The sequence below is a fragment of the Nymphalis io genome, chromosome 15 (genome assembly GCF_905147045.1).
Source record: "Nymphalis io chromosome 15, ilAglIoxx1.1, whole genome shotgun sequence".
Classification (NCBI taxonomy): domain Eukaryota; kingdom Metazoa; phylum Arthropoda; class Insecta; order Lepidoptera; family Nymphalidae; genus Nymphalis; species Nymphalis io.
Window position 1 is genome coordinate 5,574,390 of NC_065902.1, and position 26,380 is coordinate 5,600,769.

A 26,380-nucleotide genomic window follows, 5' to 3' on the forward strand; every position below is an offset into this window, starting at 1 on the left:
ATTTATTTCATATTTTTAAACTCGTATTTCTCAACGCGTTTATCATCGTTACCTTAACCGTTAAATTTCCCTAAAGGCGCTATGACCGACTGGATCCGACATTCGCATAAACTCATCGTTAATACACATTAAGGTTTATATGTTTAGGCATTAATAATAAAATATGTCAGTGAAACGATTCCCGTAAACGTAACGGTTTAGTGTCTCTCGGCTGTAGGTATAGGTTATCGCAAAAGGCTTTCTACGAGGTCTGATAACGGAGACACAAAATCATTAATGAGTGTTCTCGCTTAGTGAAATCGTCGAGGAAAAATCTCAAGTCTTATTAACATAGTAGTAAAGCTAGTTTATTCATAATTGGCGGTTATCTCCCTCCCTAGTGCAGTGCGTGCAATGCGCCCCGCCCCGCGCCGCGTCGTCGCGCAAATAAATTGCGATCATAATATCGTGCAACATCGACCCGGCCCGACCACAATTAAAATTTGCATTCTTGTCCTTTGATTGATAGCTCTGTTCAATAACAGAGAACCCTTCTGATTAAGCCTGATCTGTGTTGAGCCTCAAAGAGCTTAATAATAATGTCTCATGAACCCTTTATCTCTACCTCAATATCTAATTAATGTTTTTGTTTTAAGTGTCAATGATAATAAATAAGAATTAATATAATAAAGTATTACATGCAGAAAATTACTATTCAAAAAAAAACAACATGGAGACATTAATTTATTGCAAACAACAAAATTACAAACAATATTTTGTATTTCAGTGTACCTCTTGTGAGGAGAGATTGTAAGTATGGGACGAAATTCCGACATAAGATAATTAAATTATTTATATAAGTATGCAAGATCCATACATACTAACATATGAAGTTTATTAAAAACTAGTTAAATAGTTGGAGTATTTTATTTTTAGGGTTCGGTACTTTTCATAATAACAATGTTCTTATTTGCTAATATTAAAAAGAAAGATCCTTTAAGCGAACGAATATTTGAACAAACGAAACGAATAACGAACGGACGATTGCGCAAGAGATATATCCTCAAGTACTAAATGAAGACCAAAATGACTTTACGTGTTGTCTAATGCACGATAGTATAACAATGACTCCGGATACTGGGGATGTCTTGATAACTAAACCTATTATTTTTAATTGACCCAAACTTAGAGTCTTAATGTCAAAAACTTATTGTCAAAAACAAAGAAAATTCATACACACCTCAGACCTCTTTAGAATTATGCAGACAAATATCTAGATCATATTAAATTATGTATTAGCTCTTTCCCGAGACGTGTACAGACGTTATAATGAGCTGTATTTTTCAAAGAAACTAGACTGAAATAACATCAATATTATTAATACGCGAAATATGCACTGTCTATATCCGTTGCCTGATGGCGTCTCATATTTGCGAAAATATTTTTTAAGTTTGTTTTTATGAGGTGCAACTGTACGAACGCTCATTCCAAAAGCATTTGTAGAATGATACTCAATAAATTATACGATATTTTTGTTTAGCGAGTTGGCAGCTGTCCACTGTCTGCTACTGGATATTATGATATTAGACTAATAATCGATTAGGCGATGAATAAAAATTCTTACACGAACATACTCGTAAGTATCTGTTTTTTAACGCCTTTATAGAATAGTTTTTGTTATTAGATGGTTATTATAAAGACAACATCTAATACTGTTATTCATCTACCCACACTTTCAATCTCAGATTACCCCCGATATGGTATTCGCTATCTTTAAATCTGTCTTCACCTCGTAAAATCGTTTCATTACTCGCCTACCATAGCTTATGCGAGAATAAAGATCATCTTGTCCGTCGAAAAACTACTAATAAGGAAGAATCACAATAATATGTGTGATTCTTACGTTGACTACTAACTGTTTCGAAAATAAACTTCACCGCCTTACCGTCTTACATTTTAATCAGGAGTCATTGAAAATAAATATATATTTGTCGAATTATAGGCATATCAAACGAGAAGAACCAGTCACAATTGCGTCAAGCAGGCGCCGGACGCAGTCAATGAAGTCTACAACAATAAATAAAAATTGAAGGAAACCAGACTGTATTGATATCGATACAATTTATGTTTCATTTCTGTGGCCAGCGATGCGTTTAAAATCGGGATATCTGTTTTAATTGTTGTTTAACGTCACTAAATCGAAGTCGTATGCATTTCGATACGCTAATTGAATAAAATCGAAGTAAAAACTTGAATTGAAGGTGAAAAAGGTCAGTCAGATGCCAATAGTGGGCAACGAAACTTAGTAGAAGAGACAGGAAGGCAAAACGATATGTCGTCAGCCTTGTCACGTGTATTTTTTATATCTGTACTGTGGGCCGTCTTGTTATGATATATGTAATTTGTTAATTACTCTTAAATAAAATGAAGTAATATCTGACTTATATGTATCTGGTAATTTATTTGATAAACTTGTAAAATTAACGTGTTTCTAATTTACCTCTTTCTGTTAAACTAGACGTAGATCGTTTAATAAAACGGCCTTCCTTATATAAAAACTATTTCAACTCCCTTTTTTTCTATCAATGCAATTTCATCTTTAATTAAAGAAAGTAATTGATTAAAAAAGTTTTCACGACAAAAATCTCCGTCATAAAAAAAAGTTAATAAAATCTTAGAACAAATCTTTTGCCTCGTTATGAATGGGAAATTCTGAGGACAAATTTATCTCGCTCAAGTACTCATAATAAGTACTTTTATAGGAAGCTATGTTAGTAAGGAAAAGTCAAATTGATTGACAGAATAATTCTCTATAATTACATGGAATTGTAGTGAGAATCTGTTTAAAATGCGCGATTAACATGTAGAATGAAGTATCTGACTCGATTAGTAATTCGATATTTAAGGATTATTTAATTATGAAGACAAGATATTCAAATAATTAAAAAGCAATATCTAAAAAATATACATAATGTCATGTTATGCCACTGCCATTAGTCCTTGATCGGACCGAGTCAGTGTGGCGACTATTCTGCTGGGTCCATATTAATCGAATCGAGACGAACAGCGCACGCGAACCCAAGCACTATCGTGCGCGCGGTATCAGCTAACATTGGCAATTAATGGCTTCGTTTTGTACGATTCATTTGATTATACATATACCATAAGATTTAATGTTTCGTTTTCAATATCTTTTAGTTTCCTTTAATAATGTAGATACCGTTAGAACAAACAATGGTGATGATTTTTTCTTATACATTTTATGCTACCCATCATATTTTGAATTTGTAAAGTTTATTATGAATCCACTATAAAAATATCGGAACATTGTTTTTTTCTATAAAATATAATTATATATAACATGTATCTAAAGATTTTTAAAGTTCCAGAATATTTAATAAGTAAGTTTATTTATAAATATTTAAAAAATATGTTTTAGCGATAGTTATTTATCTCTTTGGTAAATAGATATGATTTAAAAGGAAAATGATCTATAACGTAAATACTGTTTAATGTAAATATGAAATAAGAACTAAGCTCATTTAATAGAGAAAATGAATATTTTGCAATATTCTCCAACAATCTTTGAACAGTCTTCATAAATGTCTGAATTAAATGTATAGAAAATAATATTGTATCCAAAGCATAAAAAGGAGTATATATATATCATATTTTTAAATACCTATTCCAGTTAAAACTTACTAACTAACAACTTAATAATCAAATTATCCAAATTTGAATGATGAATTTGACCTTATTCGTTTGATATGTCGGTAGCAGGATCGCATTGGCCTCAGGTGTTGGTCGTCTTGCGGCCACGCGTATTATGTAAAGCGGGGAGTATCAAATATCAGTAACAGGTGTCGATCGCGGCAGCTCATAAGAATTATTGTTGCGCATCGATTTAATCAACCATGTCGACGATTAGTGTCAGTGTTGATCGACCGAATAGAGTTTTTAATTGCTGTTTACAAATAATACAAAAAACAATATGATTCAAGTTTTAAAATGCTTAGCTACGTTATTTAGTCGTAGTATTTGCGTTTTAAACTTTAAAGAATAAGGAACTAGCTGGTAACCTTTATGTTTCGATTTGTTTTTTTTTTTTAATTTGATACTGGCCAGTTTTTTGACATGCGTCATATTAAAAAAGAGGTCAGAGCCGCCTTATTACGCCTACGATTATTTTTATCAAGACTTTATGAAAGCTAAATTAAATATAATGTATACGTGTTTATACGCGAAGGTTTGTTTATCTTATAAACAAATTACTTTTATTATTAATATTTTACATGTACATCACAGACATCACAGACTACATACATAACAGAAGATCTATTTGACAAATCATCGTTCTAAACAGGACAAATTACAGTGGTTTTTTTACAAACGATTTATATAGGTTCATGTTAAGTATAAAATAAGTTTGCGCTAAGCGATGGCCGGCTAACATTTGCTTTGCAGACTAAATATCAAAGTACACTCCTTATAGCTAATTCACAGCAAACAATTTATGCTCTACCCACGCTTGCTGAAATACGGCGCACGCCTATTTCAACCCTTTTATGTTGAGGATTTATTGAAGCGATTCGAGCATGCTTCAATGAACCGGCCGTATACCTTTGCCCGTTTGACATGTAAGTCATACTTATCGTGATCTATGACATGACAATGGAGTGGAAACCGTGGGGCCTTGCATACCACACTTCAAGGATGACAAATGGTAACTAACTACCTTATAATGCACATAATACTATATCAACGATTTTTCAAGTGAATAACTCATGTTATCTTATTGTAAATATCTGGTCGCACTCGCAGTAATACTTTAAGTGTCAAAGTGTTTTTTTCTTGTTTGTATCATTAAATTAGCTACATTATTACTAACTAAAATATTATTCGCGTATTTTCACGATGATCCTGACAAATTTATAGATATTGAGTATATTCAAAATAAACAACTGCCTATATATATCGGGAACAAATTTCCATAAACAGATCGTGAGACCAGCATAAGACGGGCGTCGCCAATACTTCATTTCCCTGGCGAGCCGTTTCTGGCTCCGCGCCAACGTTTCCGAGAACATGGGAGAAGGTTACGCGATGTCTCGCTTTAGTTTATATGCTTAAATCATATCGAAGATAATATTTATACAGGTATTCAATGATATGCGTATAAAAAACTTCTACTACTCTACGCGTTAAGTAAGAATTGAGTGATTATTTTAAATACCCGTTGGATTATTGTAATGTCAAAAGTTTTACTATTCGTATTGTAGACCCGAAAGAACATAATATTTTTTCATATATATTACACAGTATATGGTACGTTTGTGCATGTTTCTTGCACCTGGAATTTTCATAATTATGAAATCGATTTCAAAACTACCACCAATGCGAATGCGATGCGTGTTACCCAACGCAAAAAGAACAGTTGGTTAGGCATTCTTCAGTTCAATTAAGTGTTTCGTTTTAAAAATCGGTAGTTAAAAGTTCGGGTGGACAAAATCGCTATCAGGTAATGTTATTGTTTTTAGTATCGATTCGAAAATGAGTATTTGTACGTAAGACGTACGTGCTTATCTTTTGCTTTTACGACAAAAATAGTTTATGTAGATAGCGACGTTTCACTGCCACGATTACTTAGTCAGAGTCTATCGTCTGACACGGTAAATGCGACGCGTGATTGTCGCATCCTTATCCAAGGCTCCCTCCATCCTCATTATAATGGCGCGGATACCGAGCCGTAGCGAAAGAAACATATGGATAGAAAGCAGTGTAAGTCGTATTGACATTAAGATCAATATGTTCTCACGCAACGTGTCTCGGCCACTATCAGTGCACTCGTAGAGTGAGGTTAATTAAATAGTTACAAGAAGGCGATAACAGTGACGCCTATTTATAGAGGCCGGGCCACCTTATCGACCTAAGCCATCTGATAGTGATCTATTTACCACACCTAATCACTCACTCCCTTCGTAGTGCTACTCGAAAATGCATATTTTATCATTTATTCCAAGACCAAGGTTTTTTAAATGCGTCAGTAATCTATGTTTATTATGTGTAACTTGACTTTCACTATTCTTAAGGGTATATAATAGGTGACAATACGTCGTAATCCATATGGAACGAACTATGTTTAATTATTCATAAAGATAATAACAATCATTAAAACTGATTAGAAAGGTCTTTGACTAGCACCCATATGTTTAATATAATAATATTATTATTTATACTTTCTCAGAGTATTAATAGTTCTTAATTCTTAAATAAAATACTCTCGAAACATTCCTTGTAACATATAGGTTTCTAGTTTATTCGATTTTACGATGTGTCGATATTATAAACGTCATCGACAAGTGACAATATTTAAAGTAAATGCTACCTAAACCTGTTTTCTTTACGACAAATCGCATTAGTTAGGATGCGAATAGATACTGTTAAAGTTTTGAATGCATTACGCGGCTGTTTTCTACCTTTCAACGCTACAACCTGCACTTTTATTTTTAGATGTCTTCTCGACTGCGGTATGTAAATGTGTCTTGTTAACCTGCGGGCACCGGTTTAGTTTATTAAATTATTAAATTAACTATTAATCTTACACGTGTAAAACAATCAACATGATTATTAATTATAATATATTTGATTAACGTCTGTTCATAAGTAATTTGCCACAATCGTGACATTTAGCTTAGAAATACGATATGTATTTCGTAATCACGTGCACAAAATATGTAATTAAGATTTTCTTCTTACATATGCTTAACGAAAAAAAAATACACTTACAATTCAATAATACGAAATTATCATACGTTTTATTATTTAAGGAATCTAAAATATGCAATTGGTGTTTAGTTCAGTAGTTAGTTTCGATTTAAAAGTGTCGAATGAAAATTAAGATCTTACTTTGCTTTGGCGCGGCGCATCTCTTTATATAATTATCTGTGGTGTTTTGTTTTTATCAAAGCCTGTGACATGTTCGTCATCACGTCAAGGCGGCGCGTCGTTAATCATTAGAGAAAATATTAAATTAAAAGACGCGACGTATAAACAACATTTGAAGATCAAAAAATAGATCCGTTTATTTAATTTAGACGTCATTCGACTACGTCGCATTGCAAATTTTAAGGCCACATGCGGTTAATCTATGATTTCTGTTAAATAAAAGATAAGCTTCGCTTTATTTATCGTATTGCCGTGTAATTAATTAAAATTTCAAGTGGCATTTTAAATCGTGACCGCGCCTTTAAATTAATTAATGAAATTTCCAACTGTTAAAACAATTGTCGACGATCGTGATACATTTATCATTGTAGTACATTGGAAAGGTTGCAACTTTCCAGCTATTTCGCTCTGCTGATAAATCCGCCAGGTGAAGGTGTCCGTTATAACTAAAAGCAGCTACGACGTTGTTTGTTACCGAATACCCCCCGCCGCTTTACAGATTCACAAATAACAAAATGCTAGACGCAAAATCTATATTATGAATGTAATGTAATACAATTATTTTTATACAATGTTAATTGTTTTTAAATACATATCAAAAACAAATTTGAAGCGATTTTTGAGTATTTTATGGTTAGAGCATGATTTCCTATATATAAAACTATGATATACTAAACAAATATATATTTATTTATTTAAAGAGTTTTCACTCTTGAAGTATTTAATTCAGAAAATACTGTCACACCCTCTCTTATTTCTACACTACCAAGTGACAAGATTTCGAACACAACTTTAAAATTACAATTTGACGAAATTGAAAAAAATAGGTACATAAAAAAATATAAAATATCTTAAAAATGATTTCCATTTATTTATACAAAGTAGTAGTAAAAAATTCGTTCTAAGTATATAATAGAATTTTGTTGGTGTTAAGAAATGTGTAGCTGATAATTTTTAAAAGGCATTTTCATAGTTTAAAAATAACTAAAAGTCCGTAAATACCCCACTAAAATGCAAAGGCCTCTCATATTAAGATATGTTTTAGACAATTTTCCACCAAGCTCCAGCGCTGTCTAGTAGGTAGAATTAGGCAGAACTTTATTCGACATACGCTAGTTTCCTCACCAATTTTCCAGATGATAAATCAGTTGTGCTTGTTTAAATCAGATTTTTGTTTTAACCACTAAATAAGAATTTCCACCGAGCCAAATTGTTTCTTATGGTGTATAAACATGTTGTTGCAGAATGTCAGTTCGGGAAACAAGCGAAAGAGCTCGGTTCGACGTGGTTCGCGGACCTCGGACCGCCTTTCGGTGTGATGTACTGCATCAAATGTGAGTGTATATCGGTAAGTATGGGCATAGCTCTATTTTTATCGACTTCCGAATATTTATTTAATTATTTTTTTTAAATATCACTCAAGAAACAATTTATCTATAAATAAAACGTCTTTTATTGTATATATATTTTTGGCAAAACAAGTATTCTTGCAACACAGCGAATTTACAAATATATTTTAAGGGTCTTTTTTGAAACAATAATTTTCCCCGTAGGTACAAAAGAAGCGTCGGGTTGTAGCAAAGGTCCATTGTAGGAACGTAAAGAATGAATGTCCAGAACCTTCCTGTGACACACCCACACTCCTACCCGGGAGATGCTGTAAGACCTGTCCAGGAGATATAAATTGTGAGTATATAATATTTTATAAATATCTAAACCTTAAAAACAAATCTCAAGATTAAAAGCATACTTTAAATTTGAATATTAATTTAATTCATATTGTTATTAAAGTAACTAATCCGAATCCTAATTCGGTTCCCATCGCCATGGAACAGAAGCGTCAAAATAGAGGACGTGATGTTGAATATTTCTCGATAAATAAAGTAACCGAAGATTAATTAATTAATAATAATAATATTTATAAGCACTAGTGGTTTTTTAGTAGTACAAAAGTTGGATTCGCAATTAAAAAAGACAGTAATATGCCACAATGGCACAAATGGAATATTCTGCGCAATTTGATGTGTGGTATGGTAAACTATAATTAGGTATTACATTATTCATTTAAATGCTTGTGTAATTTCAATTCTAATTTGACGGATCATTTAACAATATCAAAAGAGCATCGTGATAACAAGCTGAAGACAATGTGGATGGGGACATACACGATATTAATAACGATAGGCAACGGTCCGGATCGAGTTTAATTATCCTGAGTTTGCTATAACACGCCGCATATACATTTGACTAGATTTTCGTCTTTCGTCTTGACTAAAACTGTTATGTAATCTATGACCGAAAATAATATTTACAAAAAATATAAAAAGATTTTCTAGATAAATAAAAAATTTTATTTTATTAGAAATAATATTGATACAATAAATAATATTACTTTCGGGTATTGTATGACACACAAATAAAGCTAGCTACTATTTGGGCTATATTATGATATTATTAGCAGTAGTATAATAGTAAAAATATATACATATAAATATAAAAATACAACATATAAACAAGCTTTATAGCTTGTATTAGTCTAAAAACTATACACTATCATATGAATTTTATGTCCATTGGGTCAGATGTCTTTGCTTGAATTACAAGAAAAAAATATTTCCTGAATTTATAACAATAGCATGACATAGCGTGCATAGCATGATATGACCTAAAGGTTTTATTTTTCATACAAAACTATGTTTTGCATAGATATAACTAATTATAACCCAGACACAACGATATTTATAACTATTTCAATTGAGAAAGAGTTTTCTTAGTGTCGCGAAATAAAATATGTCTGAAAGTCAACATTTACATTAGCTATCTAAAAGTAAAAGAATTTTTAATCATGTATCATTTTTATGACCTCTTAAATACCGCTAGTATTTATGTAAGTGATATATGCTTATCCATTTAATATGTAGAATCTTTTCGTTGTTTTATATTATCTGGCGTCTTGTGAAATGAAAATGTTTCGTTATAAATATTGAATATTTTGAGCAGTACGTACAATAACATTAATAGTTCAAGACTAAATTGTATGTTTCTAGAGTTGCCTAAAATTAAGTGGAATGTTTTTTCGGAAATCGAAAAGAATTAAAAAAAACTGCTTATTGACGCTGCGAGAATTTTCTAGCGAAATCATTTTGAACTCAGCGTCACGCACTATGCTATACGTATGTATAGGCACATTATTATGTCTGTCAAGATGTCGATTCAATTTAATTTCTTAAATTGGTGATGTCACTCTTACTTTAGTCAATATATTGACTGATGTCATGCTTTTCAACTTGACAAGGTTTGTTGCTAAGTCGATACTGTCTCTCGAGCCGGAACTTTACTATCTTCTCTTTTTGTTAACATAGCGTTCCTTTTGCGGTACACGGAGATACAATCTTCTAGCTTGTAACGTTTAGATTTCATCGTAAAGCTTTCTCTTAAAAATGTCCGAGGAAGAATAAGTTATTCTTCCTTAACTTGTGTGAAAAAATATACACACAGGTGCAATTTTAATAGTGCGTCATTAAAAATAATAATTGATAGTAAAAAAAACATGTATTTTTAGCAGCTGAGTATCAGTCTTTGTTTGGATATATCTAATTAATATAAGTATTAGTCTCAGGAGGTAATGGGGAGAATTAATTTGAAACTTATTAAAATTGTCAAAGAGGTAATGATTTATTGATATCGTCTTGATTTCGTTCGGAACAAATACCGCCGCAACAGGTTGGTGACTCACGGGCCATCTGTCGCGAAAACTATCCACACATGTGGAAATTGTCTGAACGACATACAACTTTAAGTTTTTTTTTTGATGATGGCGATTAATATTCCGTTTTCGGATGACCTCTCTCTCTTTTGTAATATGACACTTCGAAAGATCTAGTCAGTTTATTATAACTTCAATAAAAATACAATATTAATTGAATAAATTATGATAAGTCGTTTGGTATTCAAATACATAATACAATAATTATATCTAGAAAATTACGACATGTGTATTTTAAAGTCATTAAATAGATATAGAATTGAATTACCAATTTTTTTTGCGTTAAATGTCACTTGATTGTCATCGTTTATCATTTCAATGCCTGTTTTTGTTGAATCGGCAAATTCCCGACTTAAAAGGTAATTGCAAATGTGAGAAAGCATGCGTACATATGAAGTGACAGGAACTGGCGATGACAAATGACATTGGACAGGCACGGCGGCTCCCACGAATGATTCTCATGATTACCTACACATGGACGCTCGTTGCCTACATTCGATCTGGATAATCATTCCTGCCGACACTAATTCGTAATGGACAATTACATGTTCCAATAATGAACTGAGAAAATATATGCGCCATTAATTTAAAAGCAAAATTCCTCCTGTACGGCGTGAGTAGTGACAATGAATCACTTTCGAGGAACACTCGACGCAGCCGAATGTTGTTCGCGGCGTGGGGCGGTCACCATCGACGACGTCGCCGACAGCTCGTCTGCCCGCTCGGATCCACTGAGTGGGATATATTGAGAGCATTACAATGCCATTACTCAGATGCACCGGGCTGGTGCAGAAATGGCACGCGCTGGTGTCCCCCTGCGCCCGCGCCGCTGCTGCAAATATAGCTGCTGGTGGTGGTTATTCCGGGCGCGGCCGTCGACCCGCCGCCGCGACGCCGTCTGCGCGCCTTTTTAGCGAACACAACTTACAACACAAACATTTTTTGCGGGCAAATATCGGCGATGTCAACGTACTCGTCTCTTTTCGTTATTCCTCGAGACGTTTTCTTAGGTTCGCAAAATTCTCAATCGTTTCGAGTGTGTAAATGCTGCTCGTTGTTCACTGTCTTGTTAATTGATCGTCTGAGAGCGCGTCCTAAATTCGTTTCGCTTACGTAGTGAGAATATTATAAATTAATTTTAAATTGATTAAGGTTATTAACATCAAATTACTGTGGCAAAACAATATTAAATTTCATCATGTACGCACTTGTGTTTATCCTATGACCTTTTTGCATATGTAGACTAAAAGGAATGTTAATGTTCCTTTAAAAAACTACGCGTTGTTATTTTAATGCAGATATAACATTGCTATTTTGTTGTATGAGTGTCTTTAAAAAAATGTTTTGAAGCAAAAAGGTTTATCTAAAACTCATAGCTACAAAACGCAGGAAATCTTATTCACTGTTGCCTTACGGAATTCAGACTTCAGTTGCCCGACTGCCTTTCATGCCTTCCTTTCATGACTGTATCGTATTTTATCGTACTTTGAATAAACTCCTTATCGTATGAAGACTTAAGTAAAATCTATAATTTTTACTTGAAACTGACACGTGTTTAAATAATAAAACTCATTTAAAAGTCGTACCTTGAAACGGGAAGTGTCTAATGTCAAATTAACTACGTTGTTTTAAATAGATAAAGTTTCGTAATGTAGATAGGTATATATGTAATTCTCTGAGATTACATTACATGTTAAATTATTATTATTAATATATACACATATTTAATATTTATTTATACTAAAATTTTAATTGCTACCTTATATATGATATATGAGGCTTTACATATGTTTTATAAATAAATAATTCATTGAAGAAGTGTTTAAGTAAGTGACAATGTAGTGATTACTAATCTCAGAAATTAAAAGAACTATTTTTATTTATTGAAAATAATGTAAAAGTTTAAGCTGAAGTTTAATTTAAATTCAAATAAATACCAAAAGAAAAGGCTATAGAAAACCAATTGAAATGAATTAAAAGAAATTTAAAATCTACTTTTTATATTCACAACTAGCGGCCAGCCCCGACTTCGTCCGGGTTGAACAGTTATTTTTCTTAATTGATATTAAAATTTGATACCTTGGTAATATTATTGCAATTTTCTTAGGGATCTCAAATTTTTTGAAAATAAAAGTACGGCCTATCTTACTCGCTGATAATGTAGCTTTCTATTGCTGTAGGTGAAAGAATTTTTTTAAATCGGTTTAGTAGTTTTTGAGTTTACCCATTACAAACAAATATATAAAAATCTTACCTCTTCATAATATTAGTATAGATCACTGGTGGTATGGTGGATCACTGGTGGTAGGGCTTTGTGCAAGCTCGTCTGGGTAGGTACCACCCACTCATCAGATATTCTACCGCAAAACAGCAGTACTTGGTATTGTTGTGTTTCGGTTTGAAGGGTGAGTGAGCCAGTGTAATTACAGGCACAAGGGACATAAAATCTTAGTTCCCAAGGTTGGTGGCGCATTGGATATGTAAGCGATGGTTGACATTTCTTACAATGTCAATGTCTAAGGGCGTTGGTGACCACTTACCATCAGGTGGCCCATATGCTCGTCCGCCTTCCTATTTTATAAAAAAAAAAAGATAAACATTTGGAATTTCGGTATTCTTTTGAGTTTTAAAAAAATAAATTAAAAATATGAAACTAACATTGGAATGAATATTCTACTGAGAAGAATCAATAAACACTCGGTAGTTAAAATTTTTCATTTTTAAAACAATTTAGATTTTCAACTATTTACGATTAAATATATATGTCCGTAACCGCCTGTGAATGTCCCACTGCTGGGCTAAAGGTCTCCGCTCCCTTATTTAAGAAGAAGGTTTGGAGCTTATTCCTCCACGCTGCTCCAGTGCGGGTTGGTGAAATACAATTTCCATCACCGTAAAACATGATATAATTATAATAAATTTATATATCCAGTGAGAATATCATCGAAGCTCTACGATTTTTATCGTTTATGTAGTCTTCTACAGAATAATTAAATATAGTTATTAATGTCGTTTAATGAGCTGAGCTTTAAAATTAATTGCTAAATGAAAAGTATATATTAATATACATGTATTAAATTTATACATTATATTACATATACATATATTAAACATAAGTAAATTTATATTATTTTTTTATCTTTATTGGTCCACAAAACAAAATGATAATCAAACAACATGTACATGATTTCATTTTTCTCGATGCAGACACCACGTGCGCTTAAAATTGAACAATGTTTAAACAGAATTTTAGATTAAATCCAATAAGTTAGTAGATTTGGAAGGACCTAGGAAGTGAGCTTGTTGAGTAAAATAATTGACTTTACAGTTTATCTTTACTTATCGTGTTTATAAAAAATTGTCACAAAATATCGACAGTGATGATATTGTTGTAAATATATTGTGATACTAACGTAAGTATATTGACTTTGTTTAAAATATCCCGAAAGGAGGCTTTACTTTCTAGTTTATACATAGACTAGTGTAAAACAATAAATATTTTTGTCTGTAACGCTTAAGAAATAAACCATAAGACATAAAATATCCTAACTAATATTATAATAGGCGAGAGTGAGTTTGTTTATTTGTTACATTCTTTTTTGCTTTCACGTGTTTAACTACCCAACCAATCATCCATAAAATCCATTCGTAGTGCGCGTCTACATTACAAAACGGAGGTCTCATTTTAAATATAGATTTTCTTCATATAGCGAATAAGCGATGATTAGCAAAGAAAGCTAATTTCTTTAAGAAATGATACTGACTAGAAATCAAGGGAAAATGTGCTATTAAAAAAGGTAGAAAAAGATACCTTAAATGTTTTAAACATAAGGACGATAAATGATAAGTCATAAGTTCGCGTGATAGCTATGACTTAAGGAGCAGTAATGAGGGACGGCTCCGTTTGCGTGTGCATGTGCGCGTGCGCTCACAGAGCGTTCATGGTTCATCGGACATCGTATCGCCGACCACCGAGCACCGAGCAGTCGATCACGAGTGTATCTAATTCAGTGTGCTGCATGTGCCTCCGAGGAATTTGTTTTGTGCACGCCGATGCCGGGTACAATCGACGTTTTATTTTCGTGAGATCGGTGTCCCTGCCCGCAACGCATTCCTTGTTGTAATTTTGTTTGCATCTTTTTCACTACCCAGCGAAAATAAGCTTTGATGTTGGAATCGGGATCACTTTTTTGCGATGTAGAACGATTTTTCTTAATTTGAATGATTGGTTACTGTGTAGGTTAAATCGGACGTGCGAGATCGTTCACGCCTCAGTTATATATTTAAACCTTATATAAATGAGGTTACTACTCTCCGCAGATGCTTGAAAGATGCTTTTATCAAAACAAAAATCGAAATTGACGCTTTTAAATTCAACTTTAAAGAGAATACTTTATCAGTTATTGCATCCGTATTGCGGTATTGCATTGGGTAAATATGTTTTTTTTTTTTATATTAGTTAATACGGAGGCATTCGTCGTTTGTGGTTAGATTATAAGCTTGACTTGAATAATAGGCCCGTCGTTTGTGGTGTAAACAGTACGTGACTCGGCCGCGCCGCGACGGTAAGCGCCCGGCCCCCGCGTTGGCGCCACGAACACTCCGATTTACCTCAAACATTAATCTTTAGATCAAAGCAAGTCATGTTTTATATTAAATGGTGTTTGATATATCGTTACACGTTTAATATATTGTTGTAATGTGCTGAACTACGCAGCGGAGTACTTACCGTACTCAATTATAACTCTGCTATCTTTATTCTGAACTGAATCCGTACCTTATACTGCTTATTTACATTTACCATTCCAACAAAATATATTCAAAATGTTTACTTGAAAAGTACGAATGAAATAATAATATTTTAGAAGTGATAAAACTTCACAGCATCAACGGTTCACTGAGGGCTCACGGCCGCTTTATTAGGCAAAATATTTTAAGAAGTAAATTGCGAAGTGTGTGCATTCTGAAACAATTTGCGACGTGTTTATTAAAACAAAACGTACTTGCGTAAATAGAGAACATACGCGACGTGCAAACAAAGGCGACGTCGCGACGCTCGGCGCCGGCGCCGGACAGTGTAGCTCTTTTTACATAGATCTGATCGAAAAGAACCAACGACCTCTGAAATAATCAACCGTTTGCTTTTAGTTTAGTTCAATAATTTGAATAATCTTATTTGCAGATAAGATTGTTTTAGTTATTCACACTATTTTATTACTTTACATGGTGTCAATTATTAATAACATTTAAGGAATCTGTGCTTGATTTTAAATTCGTTAAGATCAATTTTAATTTGAATCAAATAATTTTAAGTCAAAGGCACACGAAGTGCGTAGCATTTCAAAGTTAATTTTCGTTGAAATTTGCTTGTAAGTGACCCAAGCGCGTTCCGAGGGACAGATATTAATCTAAAATATTCGGTATGAATATTTATTATCTTGCAAATAGCGGTCACGATTAAGTTTAATATTAAAATGATTAAGATATTGATATAATTATTATACAACGTGGTAAACTTGGTCGACGACAAGTAGAATGAAAATGTCGCCGATAGACGGCGCCAGTGCGTTAATGCGTACATTTTAACACGATTGCTCTTATTTCATACAATATTAGCTTGAGACTGCGGCCTGCGGGTGGCTATCAGTGCAGCTGAAATTACGCACGCTTGCATTTTCATTTATCAACACATTCTGTTCTACCAGATGGGATTAGCACAATCGCGCTGAAATTGAGTATTGAATTATTTTACATTTTCTTAAGTGAAAATGTGGAATAATATTAAATAAATATTTATATTTGTTTGATATACTTGGTGCTGGCGCTTTGTGCAAGCCCGTTTGGGTTTCATCAACTCATCATATATTATTTCGTCAAGCAGCAATTTTAATAATCGTTTTGTTCCGGTTTGAACGGCGAGAGTCAATGTAACCGTAGAACCACAAGTTGGGCGGTGGTAACCAGTTACCATCAGGTGGCCCATTGGCCAACCGCAAACTTTTTGAATAATAAGTTTGCGATTTATATATTAAGTAATTTAAGCTATTTTAAATGTATGTGCACATATATCATTCGAAAATAAACGTTAAAATAACTGACACTATTGTAATAGAATATAGTATTTCAAATGCAAAACTTAAACTGAGTTATTCGTTTATTACGATCATAAAAGCACGGTTTCGCTTCGTATGCGTTTCCTCGTTTTGTCTGTAAATGGCATTATGTGATGCTTATGAACCATGACGCGCGGCGGAGTGCATAAAGGGGGTGAAAAATAAATATGTATTAAGTTTCATACTACTCAGGTTTTTTTGTATTGTCACAGTTTCATAGTTGTACCTTTACTTTCGTATTGTGTCTTTTAGTGAAATATTTAAGTTAAATTTCAATTTACAGCTTCATTAATTTCACATTTCGTAGTTATTTTAATCAATCGATTAAGTTTGGTTCTGTTTCTTAATTTATATTATTATTTACTTGTAAAAACAAACGTGTTTGCGCACGTGTCATTGGCGAAATTATTATATCGGCTATATTAAATCCGTCGCGTAATTTAATTTAAAAAATACATGATTTCAAATACATATATCATATTATCAGAAAATGAATATATGTTTATTTGAACGCCTTAAATTTAAATTTTTCATTCCAGTTTGAAAATATCTTCTTGCCTTAGAGTTTACTTATTGAGTAAGTAATTATATACTATATAACATCGTGCTACGACCCACGGGACAGAACAGTAAAGTTCAACGCGGATAAAACCGCGCTGAGCAGCTAGTCTTTTGCTATAAAGACTAAATAATAGTACTAGGTAATCTCTAATTGTATTGAATAGGAAGTAGAATAGAATAGAAAAATCAAAATACACCGAAGCATTTATTAATATTGTGTATAATATATATATATTTATATAGAATAAAACAAAATCATTGAATTACAAGTAGAGGTTGACGGTCGCACAAATTCCACTATAAAGTATTTTAATGTCGCAGGAGTACTGAATAGCGCTGTATTGCTTTCAATGGTTCTAGTAAAGTTCTCTTGATTACATTTCTAGCTCGATCCAGCTCCGCGTATTTGTAGTATGACTACTACCTACTTATTCATGTCGACGAACCATTATCGTTATCTTTTGCACGCTATAGTATTAAATTTGATATAATGTTACTGCCTTGTTCTTAATATAACTGTTCTATTTAATCACAACTACGAATAGTATTTTATTGCCAGCTCATATGCATGTAGAAGGTGTGTTCCTTCATCGTGTGGTGCCGGGTTCGTGTTTTGAAGTAGCGCCAATTCGTGCCCATTTAAAATTTTTATCGAAGATTTTATTGAAACAAATTGTCAGAACGAATTTAAGTGGCACATTTTATCAATTCAAATATTACGATGATTACTTTTCAAAATGCACGACCGCGGCACAGCGTCTGGTATATTTAGTCCAATGAAATTAAGTAAATTAAATATCAATTATGTCATTTTTTCATCTAAGAGAAATTATTGATCACCTGATATTTTAAATAAATTTATGAAATTAACTTGTACATAATAAAAAAATACTGCTGCTACTATACTAAATGTACATTACATTAATAAACATATTACTTATATATAACTTCGTCATCAGTTATTTAAAAACCTGTCACATTTCGCGCAATTACCTGTTACACGTATTTGGATGTAGACTTACAAACTAAATGAATATAATTTGATCAATTAAAATTATAGCGTCAGAATCTATGAGACTAGGAGTGGAGTTGGCCCATAACCCATAAGGCAAGTGTGCGTGCTTAAAAGGTCACAGGCGAGACGCGAAGGCTATTTGGAAAGTAGACTGGCGCCAGCGCACGGCGGCTCTAAGCAAATTTGGTGAGTATGTGTAGCTACCGGCACCACCTTTAGTAAACTGACACAATATGAGTATGTTCACTAAAGCAATGCCAGTTATAAAATACAAAGTCACGATTTTCGTTTTCGACTCGCATTGTGGAAAGGCGTTTCTGGAACCCTTAAGGTAATGACCTACGTGAATGTTTATTAACAGAAATATAATTTAATTAAGTTGTAAGTGTAATACACTTGTAATATATTATAGCATATAATGTAGCATCAATGACGTCTTTGTCATACCTAGGTTATCGTCGGAGTTCGAGATTTGTACTGACGCCTGACCCTACTTTTGCAAAGTGATATTATTTAGTCTCGTGGCACGTAATTGGTCAACTGAACATGTCCTTACACATTAAATTTTTGCAAAATAGACAACATATTTAAATCCAAATTCAAATATTTCTGCTAATTGCTTTATAGTAATAATGCAAATCTTATTTGCAACTTAACGATATTCGCAAAATGTTATTAATCAATTTGAATATGATTGATTATATTTATAAAATGCCTTAATTTACTGGGCTTGATGTTATAATTTCTTAGTTATTAATGTAGCGGCCCTTAACGTAGCGACTAAAGTGGTTATCGTAGTCAAATGGCGACACGGCATTCAGAGTTATATTCGCGAAATGGCCTAAATGCTGAGCATATGAATGACATGCAGCGTATGGGCACATACGTACTTATGTACATAATTGTGAGTGCGCAAGTTATGATCGCGCGTTTGGCGCCATTTACATACCATTCTATTGTTCACAGAAATGTGGCGCCGACACTTACTTGTTCATACGTAATTTTATGATCAACGCTCGCTTGCTGTTTTCTGCATCTTTAACCGCCACTTGAATGTGAATAGAGCATGGCAGCCACAAACGGTCCTTTTAAATCTGTAATAATTCATGAGCGTTTACTTGCGTGCCTTGAATATGTTAACTTTGTGAAAATTCTCAAATATGACGTGACATTCTTTGGTGTAGTTCTCTTATGAGCGGATATGTATCAATAGAATTAAATAGGTTTTTATTTATTACTTTATGGCCTGAGTGCATCGTAAGGAAATCCTGACTCATTTTGTACACAAATTGAATAGCATAAGTTTTTATGTATGGAGTATAATGTTTTACCATTAAACATAGACACATTTAAATAGTTTCTTCGAAGGAAACTTTAAAAACTGATAATTTGAAGTAAGCATTAGAGAACGTTTTAAACTTAGAGAACGATGTAAAGTTTTTCTGATAAATCAAGAGGATACTCTTTAATACGAAAGTAGTACAGTGTTTCTTAGTTACAGTTAAATAACTAGGAAACAAGTTATATGTAGAAATGATATCTTACAATATATAATTTTTTTTGAATTTATCGTTTCGTTCAAAAACGAATTCATCATTTTCATTCGCCTGCTATTATCGATTTATTTGATTTCGACGAGTATGTATTTTTACAGAAGGCCATCTGTCCGAGGTCAACCCTCCATGCGAATTTTTCTACTAGTCGTTTGAATAACATAAAATTTTCCTTAGTCAATTTTCATATCACTTACACTTCTAGATGGGACTCTATTCAATTCTGCAAAAAAGATTTTATAATTACTATTACAAATAATAATAATGTCCTCCAGACCGATTTCGGCCACGGCGGCCAATCTCAAGAGAGATTAGCCAACTACGCATGAGATATTATAGTGCACAAGTGTGTGCGCAAACACAGGTGCACTCTCAATTTCCTAACTCTCATAATCCAATAGGACGGCAATCCGTATAGGACCAGAAAGAGTTTAGGCGCAGCACCAACGGCTTTACATGCTTTCCGAGGCACGGGAGCGGGACACACTTCCAATTTCCAGACTCCGGGCTGCTACTGAGAATTTTCTAACAAAAAATCCAATAACTTTTTATTGTCCGACCTGGTAATTGAACCCAGGACCTCCGGGTCTGCGGCCTTACATCAAGCCACAAGACCAACCAGGCAGTCACTATTTAACTACTACAAATATAAATATATTTATACAATTCAAAATTCACTATATATTAGTATGTAGTTGAAATAGCTTACAGAAATCTTATAAGATATTGATATCGATGGCATATGTGTTTATCGAATTAGGCGTTAGTGCGGAAAGGCGTTGAAAGGAATTTATAAATATTTGAACGCGTATAACGAATGTACCGTGCCTGCACTCCATAGCTAGACTCGATGAAAGATTTATCTCAGGTAATTTATGATAGACACAAGAGAGACGGATTGAGTAATGCTATAATAAATAAGCCAGGGCACTTATTTCATCTTTATTGTATATTATGAAACATTAAAATAAGCAAAAACACTATAAAATCGTCTCGATTTTCACGTCCATATTTTTTAAGTAACCAACCTATGATTCTTATATAGAAACGCTTAATATTGATTAATTTTTGACCATAATCTATCAAGCTATATTCATACCTAAGACCTGACCCCTGACCCCCCAACATGTGGCCGAAGCCAGCGGTGAAAAGTAGTGCTTTATATAAACGTGTGTATATAATCCTATTATTATGGTATTTTATAAAAACGTCAATTATTTTTAATAGTAGTAACATGTGATAGACGAAATTGCAAAAAATCCTCTTTTCTTCCACATTTACACGGATCGTACTAAATCGTGATAACCTATGAAAGTGTGAAAATGTATGTATGTGTTCAAATAATATTAAAATTATGTTATTACATCGATATATTTACAAGTAAATGATCTAAGTAAAAACGAAATCGATGATTAGATGTTTTGGCATTTCAATCGATCTAATGTTGACACATTTTAAGTTTAGATTATAAAAAGTGGATTCGTAATTAAGTTATTTCCTTTTAAAATGTTTAGTTTTTTGTACGATTTCTTATATAAGTCAATAAAAAAACTGCGCTAGTTTAACTTTTTTAATTATATACTCATTTCTAAGAACACACGTTTTAAGCACATATGCCATAGCTTATTTAATATTGAATAAAAAAAATAAAATAAAAATAATACATTAAAGTAAAGAATTGTAATTATTATATTAGGTCCACGGGGTTGGTTCTGCAGGTCGAAATTTCCAGAACGAAAACTTTTAAACCAAAAACATACCGTGCTTTCTTTTTCGACACCAGCGCTGTTCCTGCAGCATTGGTGCCACGGTAGAACTCGTACTCGTAAATGTACCGATATTTCATGTTTTCCATTGTGCGGTAATAAGCGACGCCAAAGAAAAAAATAATGAGGAAAAAACAAATGAATGACTGTTTTCAAAACTCAAATATACAAGGTAAAAAAATTTAATAATTTGAATTTGGAATTCTTAACCAAAGAGGAGATATTTCAGATCAAAGTGGTCAGTACGACAAAACGCTAATTTTATGTGTAAGGACCTAATATTAAATAAATTTATGATAATTAAATTCTTGTTTTTAATATTAATTAGTAAATATTTCGTATTAAAAAATGGAACGAGGTTTTTTTATATTAAAACAATTGATTCAAAATTAACTCTTTGTTTTATATAGGTGTTAAATAGGTATTTTTTAGTACAATGAAATTGAGAAAATTTACGTTTATTTATTTTATTTTGTATATAAAAATATCAAACAAAAGAAGTATGTAGTCGATATTAAAACTTTATAAATGGAGCAAGGATTTTTGTATTAACATAGTTAAAATGTTTATTTGCGCTACGAGACGTGATTGACATTCAATTAGTAATGTGTTAACTATTGACAGTCTAACAAATTTGTACATCTTAAAGAAATGTGGTAGTGGATTAAATAATATGGAGTCGACCAGTCAGATGGTCCAGTGATTCGAACGCGTGATTTTTAACCGATGGTCCCGGGTTCAAGTCCATGCAACCACTTAATTTTCACGTGTTTACTTTGTGTTTATCATCTTGTGCCCAATGGTGGAGGAAAACCTGTATGTGTCTGATTTAAATGAAATTTTGCCAAATATATGCCAATATTATTCATTTATCCACCAATACACATTGGGGCTGCGCGGTGCAATAAGCTCCATATCTTGTCAAAGGGAGAGGAGACCTTAGCCCAGCAGTGGGATATTAACAGGCCGCAGCTTTGAACAAAAAAAAAGCTATTTGTAATTTTGTACACGAATTGATTACTTAACAAGCACAGTTTGAAATGTTTGCGAATAGATTGTATAAATATATTAAGTAGGTATTAAAGCGCATGTAATTGAAACTATAAATTCTATTGCAGTCGAGTAGTAACTTGTATATACAATTAATAACCTAATCAATTGAGTCTTGCTATTGCAGATGACCTATGCACTTACGAGCGCCTTGAGATAGCGAAATCTGCTTATTATATAATATTGCAAAATAAATAAAGCAAAGTTTGTGCATGTTCGTTTGTGTTATACTGGGGTGTGTTATACGGGTACTGTCGGTTATCCCAATTATTCTTCTGGTGAGCCTGCCGGATTAAAAAAATATTCTGGCCTCCCTTGAATTTTTATTACAATAAAACAAAATATTTTAACGATTTCTTTATTTCTTGATTAAAAAAAAAACCTCCACCACCTCACTTCCACCACTTCCACCTCTCTTGACATCCCTCTAGGTGGGCGTCCCTAGCGTCATAAATTCGAATTATTGCAAGATACTTTTTTAGGACGTGGACGTTACGTAACGTTAAGAAGTAGTACATTACGTATAAGTATAAGATGAAGAACGTGCCACAAATCTATATTGACATTATCCGAGACATTTACCATAATTCGGAATCAATAGTAAGGACCGCCGTTGGCGAAACACACCCTTTCCCGATCACAGTTGGTGTCCATCAAGGCTCGGCCCTGAGTCCTTTTCTGTTCAGTGTAGTGCTTGACGTTGTCACAGCGAAAGCCTATGAGCCGTCTCCCTGGCTCATGATGTATGCTGATGATATTGCACTGGTAGATGAGGACAAGCAGGTATTGGAGCAAAAGGTGAACCAGTGGAACGGTGTGCTAGAGAGGGGCGGTCTGATGCTAAATGTTGCGAAGACCGAGTATATGGCCTGTGGTAGGTCGGACCCCGAACCCATAAAAATATTCGGAGAATCCGTTATCAAGACGGAAAAGTTTAAATACCTCGGGTCCGTACTGCACGAGTCTGGTACAATCGACTACGACGTTAGAGCTTGAATAAACGCAGCCTGGGCCAAATGGCGGGAAGTCACCGGTGTAATCTGTGAGCCGGATATCAGGATATCAGGATACCGGTGAAATTAAAGGGCCTTGTGTACAAGTGCATCGTCCGACCAGTCTTATTGTACGTGGCCAGCTCTCGCGAGACACGTTCAGCAACTTCACGTCGCGGAAATGAAGATGTTGCGGTGAATGTGTGGCGTTACGCGACTAGATCGCATTCGTAACGAGCACATCCGTGGTAGCCTTGGCGTTTGTAAGTTGCAGGAAAGCCGTCTGCGTTGGTTTGGCCACATTAGCCACAGACCACCAGACTATGTCGGGAACCGATGCCTGGACTTTGTTGTCGAAGGCCCTAGATTCCGCGGCAGGCCCAAGAAGCGCTGGCTCGATGTTGTGATGGACGATATGAGAGAGCACGATCTCACTAAGGAGGACACTTTAGATCGAGCAAAGTGGAGGCGTAGATGCAGGAAAGCGGACCTTGGCGTTACTAGGCCGGGAAAACGCTAGGCAGAAGAAGACATTACGTACGTTATTACTTTTTACATTAAACAATAGAGGTATAGAGGATGAGCAATTATCCAATACGATTCGCACTCTACCTTACGCGCTTCACCTACATTGATATTACTACGTCCGAATCATCACTCACGTGCCAACAAGGACAGTACAAATTCAAATTGGATCAACGGTACGAACACAAACAAGCATATATTTATATACATAAATTAAAAAAATCAACGCGATTTACTTGGAGGCAGGGCTTTTGTGCAAGCCCGTCTGGGTAGGTACTTCCTACTCTTCACAGTCGTATTTTACGTTTTTAATTGTTACGTTACGTTTACTACGTTTTTTTATTGTTGTTTTAGTTTGAATTATGAGTGAGCTAGTGTAAATACAGGAACGAGGATACAGGCACTAAGATGTTGTCTTAGTTCCCAAAGCTGATGGCGCATTGGCAATATAAGGAATCGTTAATATTTTTTACAGCGGCAATATCTACCTACCTACTATTGCCTATATACGGTCTACCAATTTATATAAAAAAAACAATAAATATTTTGCACACATATAAAATAAAAAAAGCTGCTATTTTCAATGACACTTTTCACTTATATCAAGTCAAGTCAGAATTGTGTATTAAAGTGTTCTCTAGCCAGTTACCTTATTATTTTTATCACATAAGTGCGCTATAAAGATGTTAAATATAATAATTATAAGACTGAGGCAATTACGATTTTATTATCTGGGGATAATAGTGTTCACACGCCGTTTCGCGTTCTAGGATTTACAATAAGATCTAAGCGGTATAATATTTATGTACTTCAGTAAGAAACTTTAAAGAATACCAAATATATGTCTGTACAAGTATGTCGATTTTTAAGTTTATAATATTATTATTATTATACATTTTCATCTCCTTATATAACTATCAATTTTATATATAAATTATATTTTTATATAATAAAACGATAGTTAAGTTAACAATAATTGTGGATTGCAAAAATATGTCAATTGTTACTTGACTTTATGTGGGACAAATCTTGCAAATGAATTTAAAACGAGTTCAACTCAACGAATTGATTTGCGCACAATTTGTAGCGCTGGTGAAAAAAAATTTTTTAACATTATACATAGTTGACAGTACTTTAAGAAGTAATTAAGTGCATGCATTTAAACATTCACGGCCTTACTTGTAATTTTTTTTTATTATTTGATTAATTAAACAATGATGGTATCTTTATCTTTTCAATTTCATATCAATAACGACTGAAAAAGCGAAGTATATTTTTTAACTAAAAAGCTGCTAAGCAACGTTTGTAAGCCGTTACTGTTCTGTGTTACTTTAATAAGTTATATTTTTAATATGCATATGTATCTTTAGCGTATCATTCAATCCATATGTACTGCGTTTTATTATGCAGTGCTGAATATTTTAGATATACGAAAAAATCTCCTTTATAAAAATATGTTTTATTAGATAACAAAGCTCGCTATCGACTTCGCCCGCATTTTAGGTGAGTGGGGAGATGTTGGTTTTAGAGGGTGGGATGGTTATAAAAGACTATAAAGCCTATGTCCATTCTCGGGGTTCCAAACCTGGTTTTATACCAAAAATCATCAAAATCAGTTCAGTGTTCTAATCGTGAAAGCGTAACAGACATACAGAGTTACTTTTGCATATATAATAGTGGTAAAGATTAGTATAGAAGTAGTTAGTTGCATTATACTAAAGCGTTTTTACCGATAATTTTTACCGATATTTTATTGAATACCTTGACAAAGGAAAATAATATTATAACAACTATAATGTGTAAGCCATCTATATCACACCATTTTTGTGTTATTTTAATAAAAAAGCAAGAATGTTTACTCATGTTAGCAATCATTGGTTATTGTGCAATCATATGTTATTATTATTTTCGTATTAAAATCCGTTTAATCTAGACCATGTAGGTACATTTTGTTTGTTACAATGAACGCTAATATTTACTTGATATGATGCTCATCTTGATGGTAATAATCAAGCATTCCTTTAAATATTTACTAATCTTTAAATAAACTGTTATAAGTAAATTAATTTTGCAATTGTTCCCTTATCGTGAAATATTGTATTTGTTAAATAATTT

The 26,380-nt window shown here is 33.3% G+C and overlaps 1 protein-coding gene across 2 annotated transcripts in view; it reads left to right on the top strand.

The window, feature by feature from the left end:
- The window catches only part of LOC126773987 (dorsal-ventral patterning protein Sog), a 73,863-nt gene that overhangs the window by 26,915 nt on the left and 20,568 nt on the right, over positions 1-26,380 (top strand). The window contains exons 2-3 of one of the 2 annotated variants that reach the window (XM_050495266.1): positions 8,169-8,272; positions 8,478-8,610. In XM_050495266.1, coding sequence (XP_050351223.1) covers positions 8,169-8,272; positions 8,478-8,610 — 237 coding nt within the window. The remainder of the gene's footprint in view (positions 1-8,168; positions 8,273-8,477; positions 8,611-26,380) is intronic. The other variant, XM_050495267.1, reaches the window with a different exon arrangement.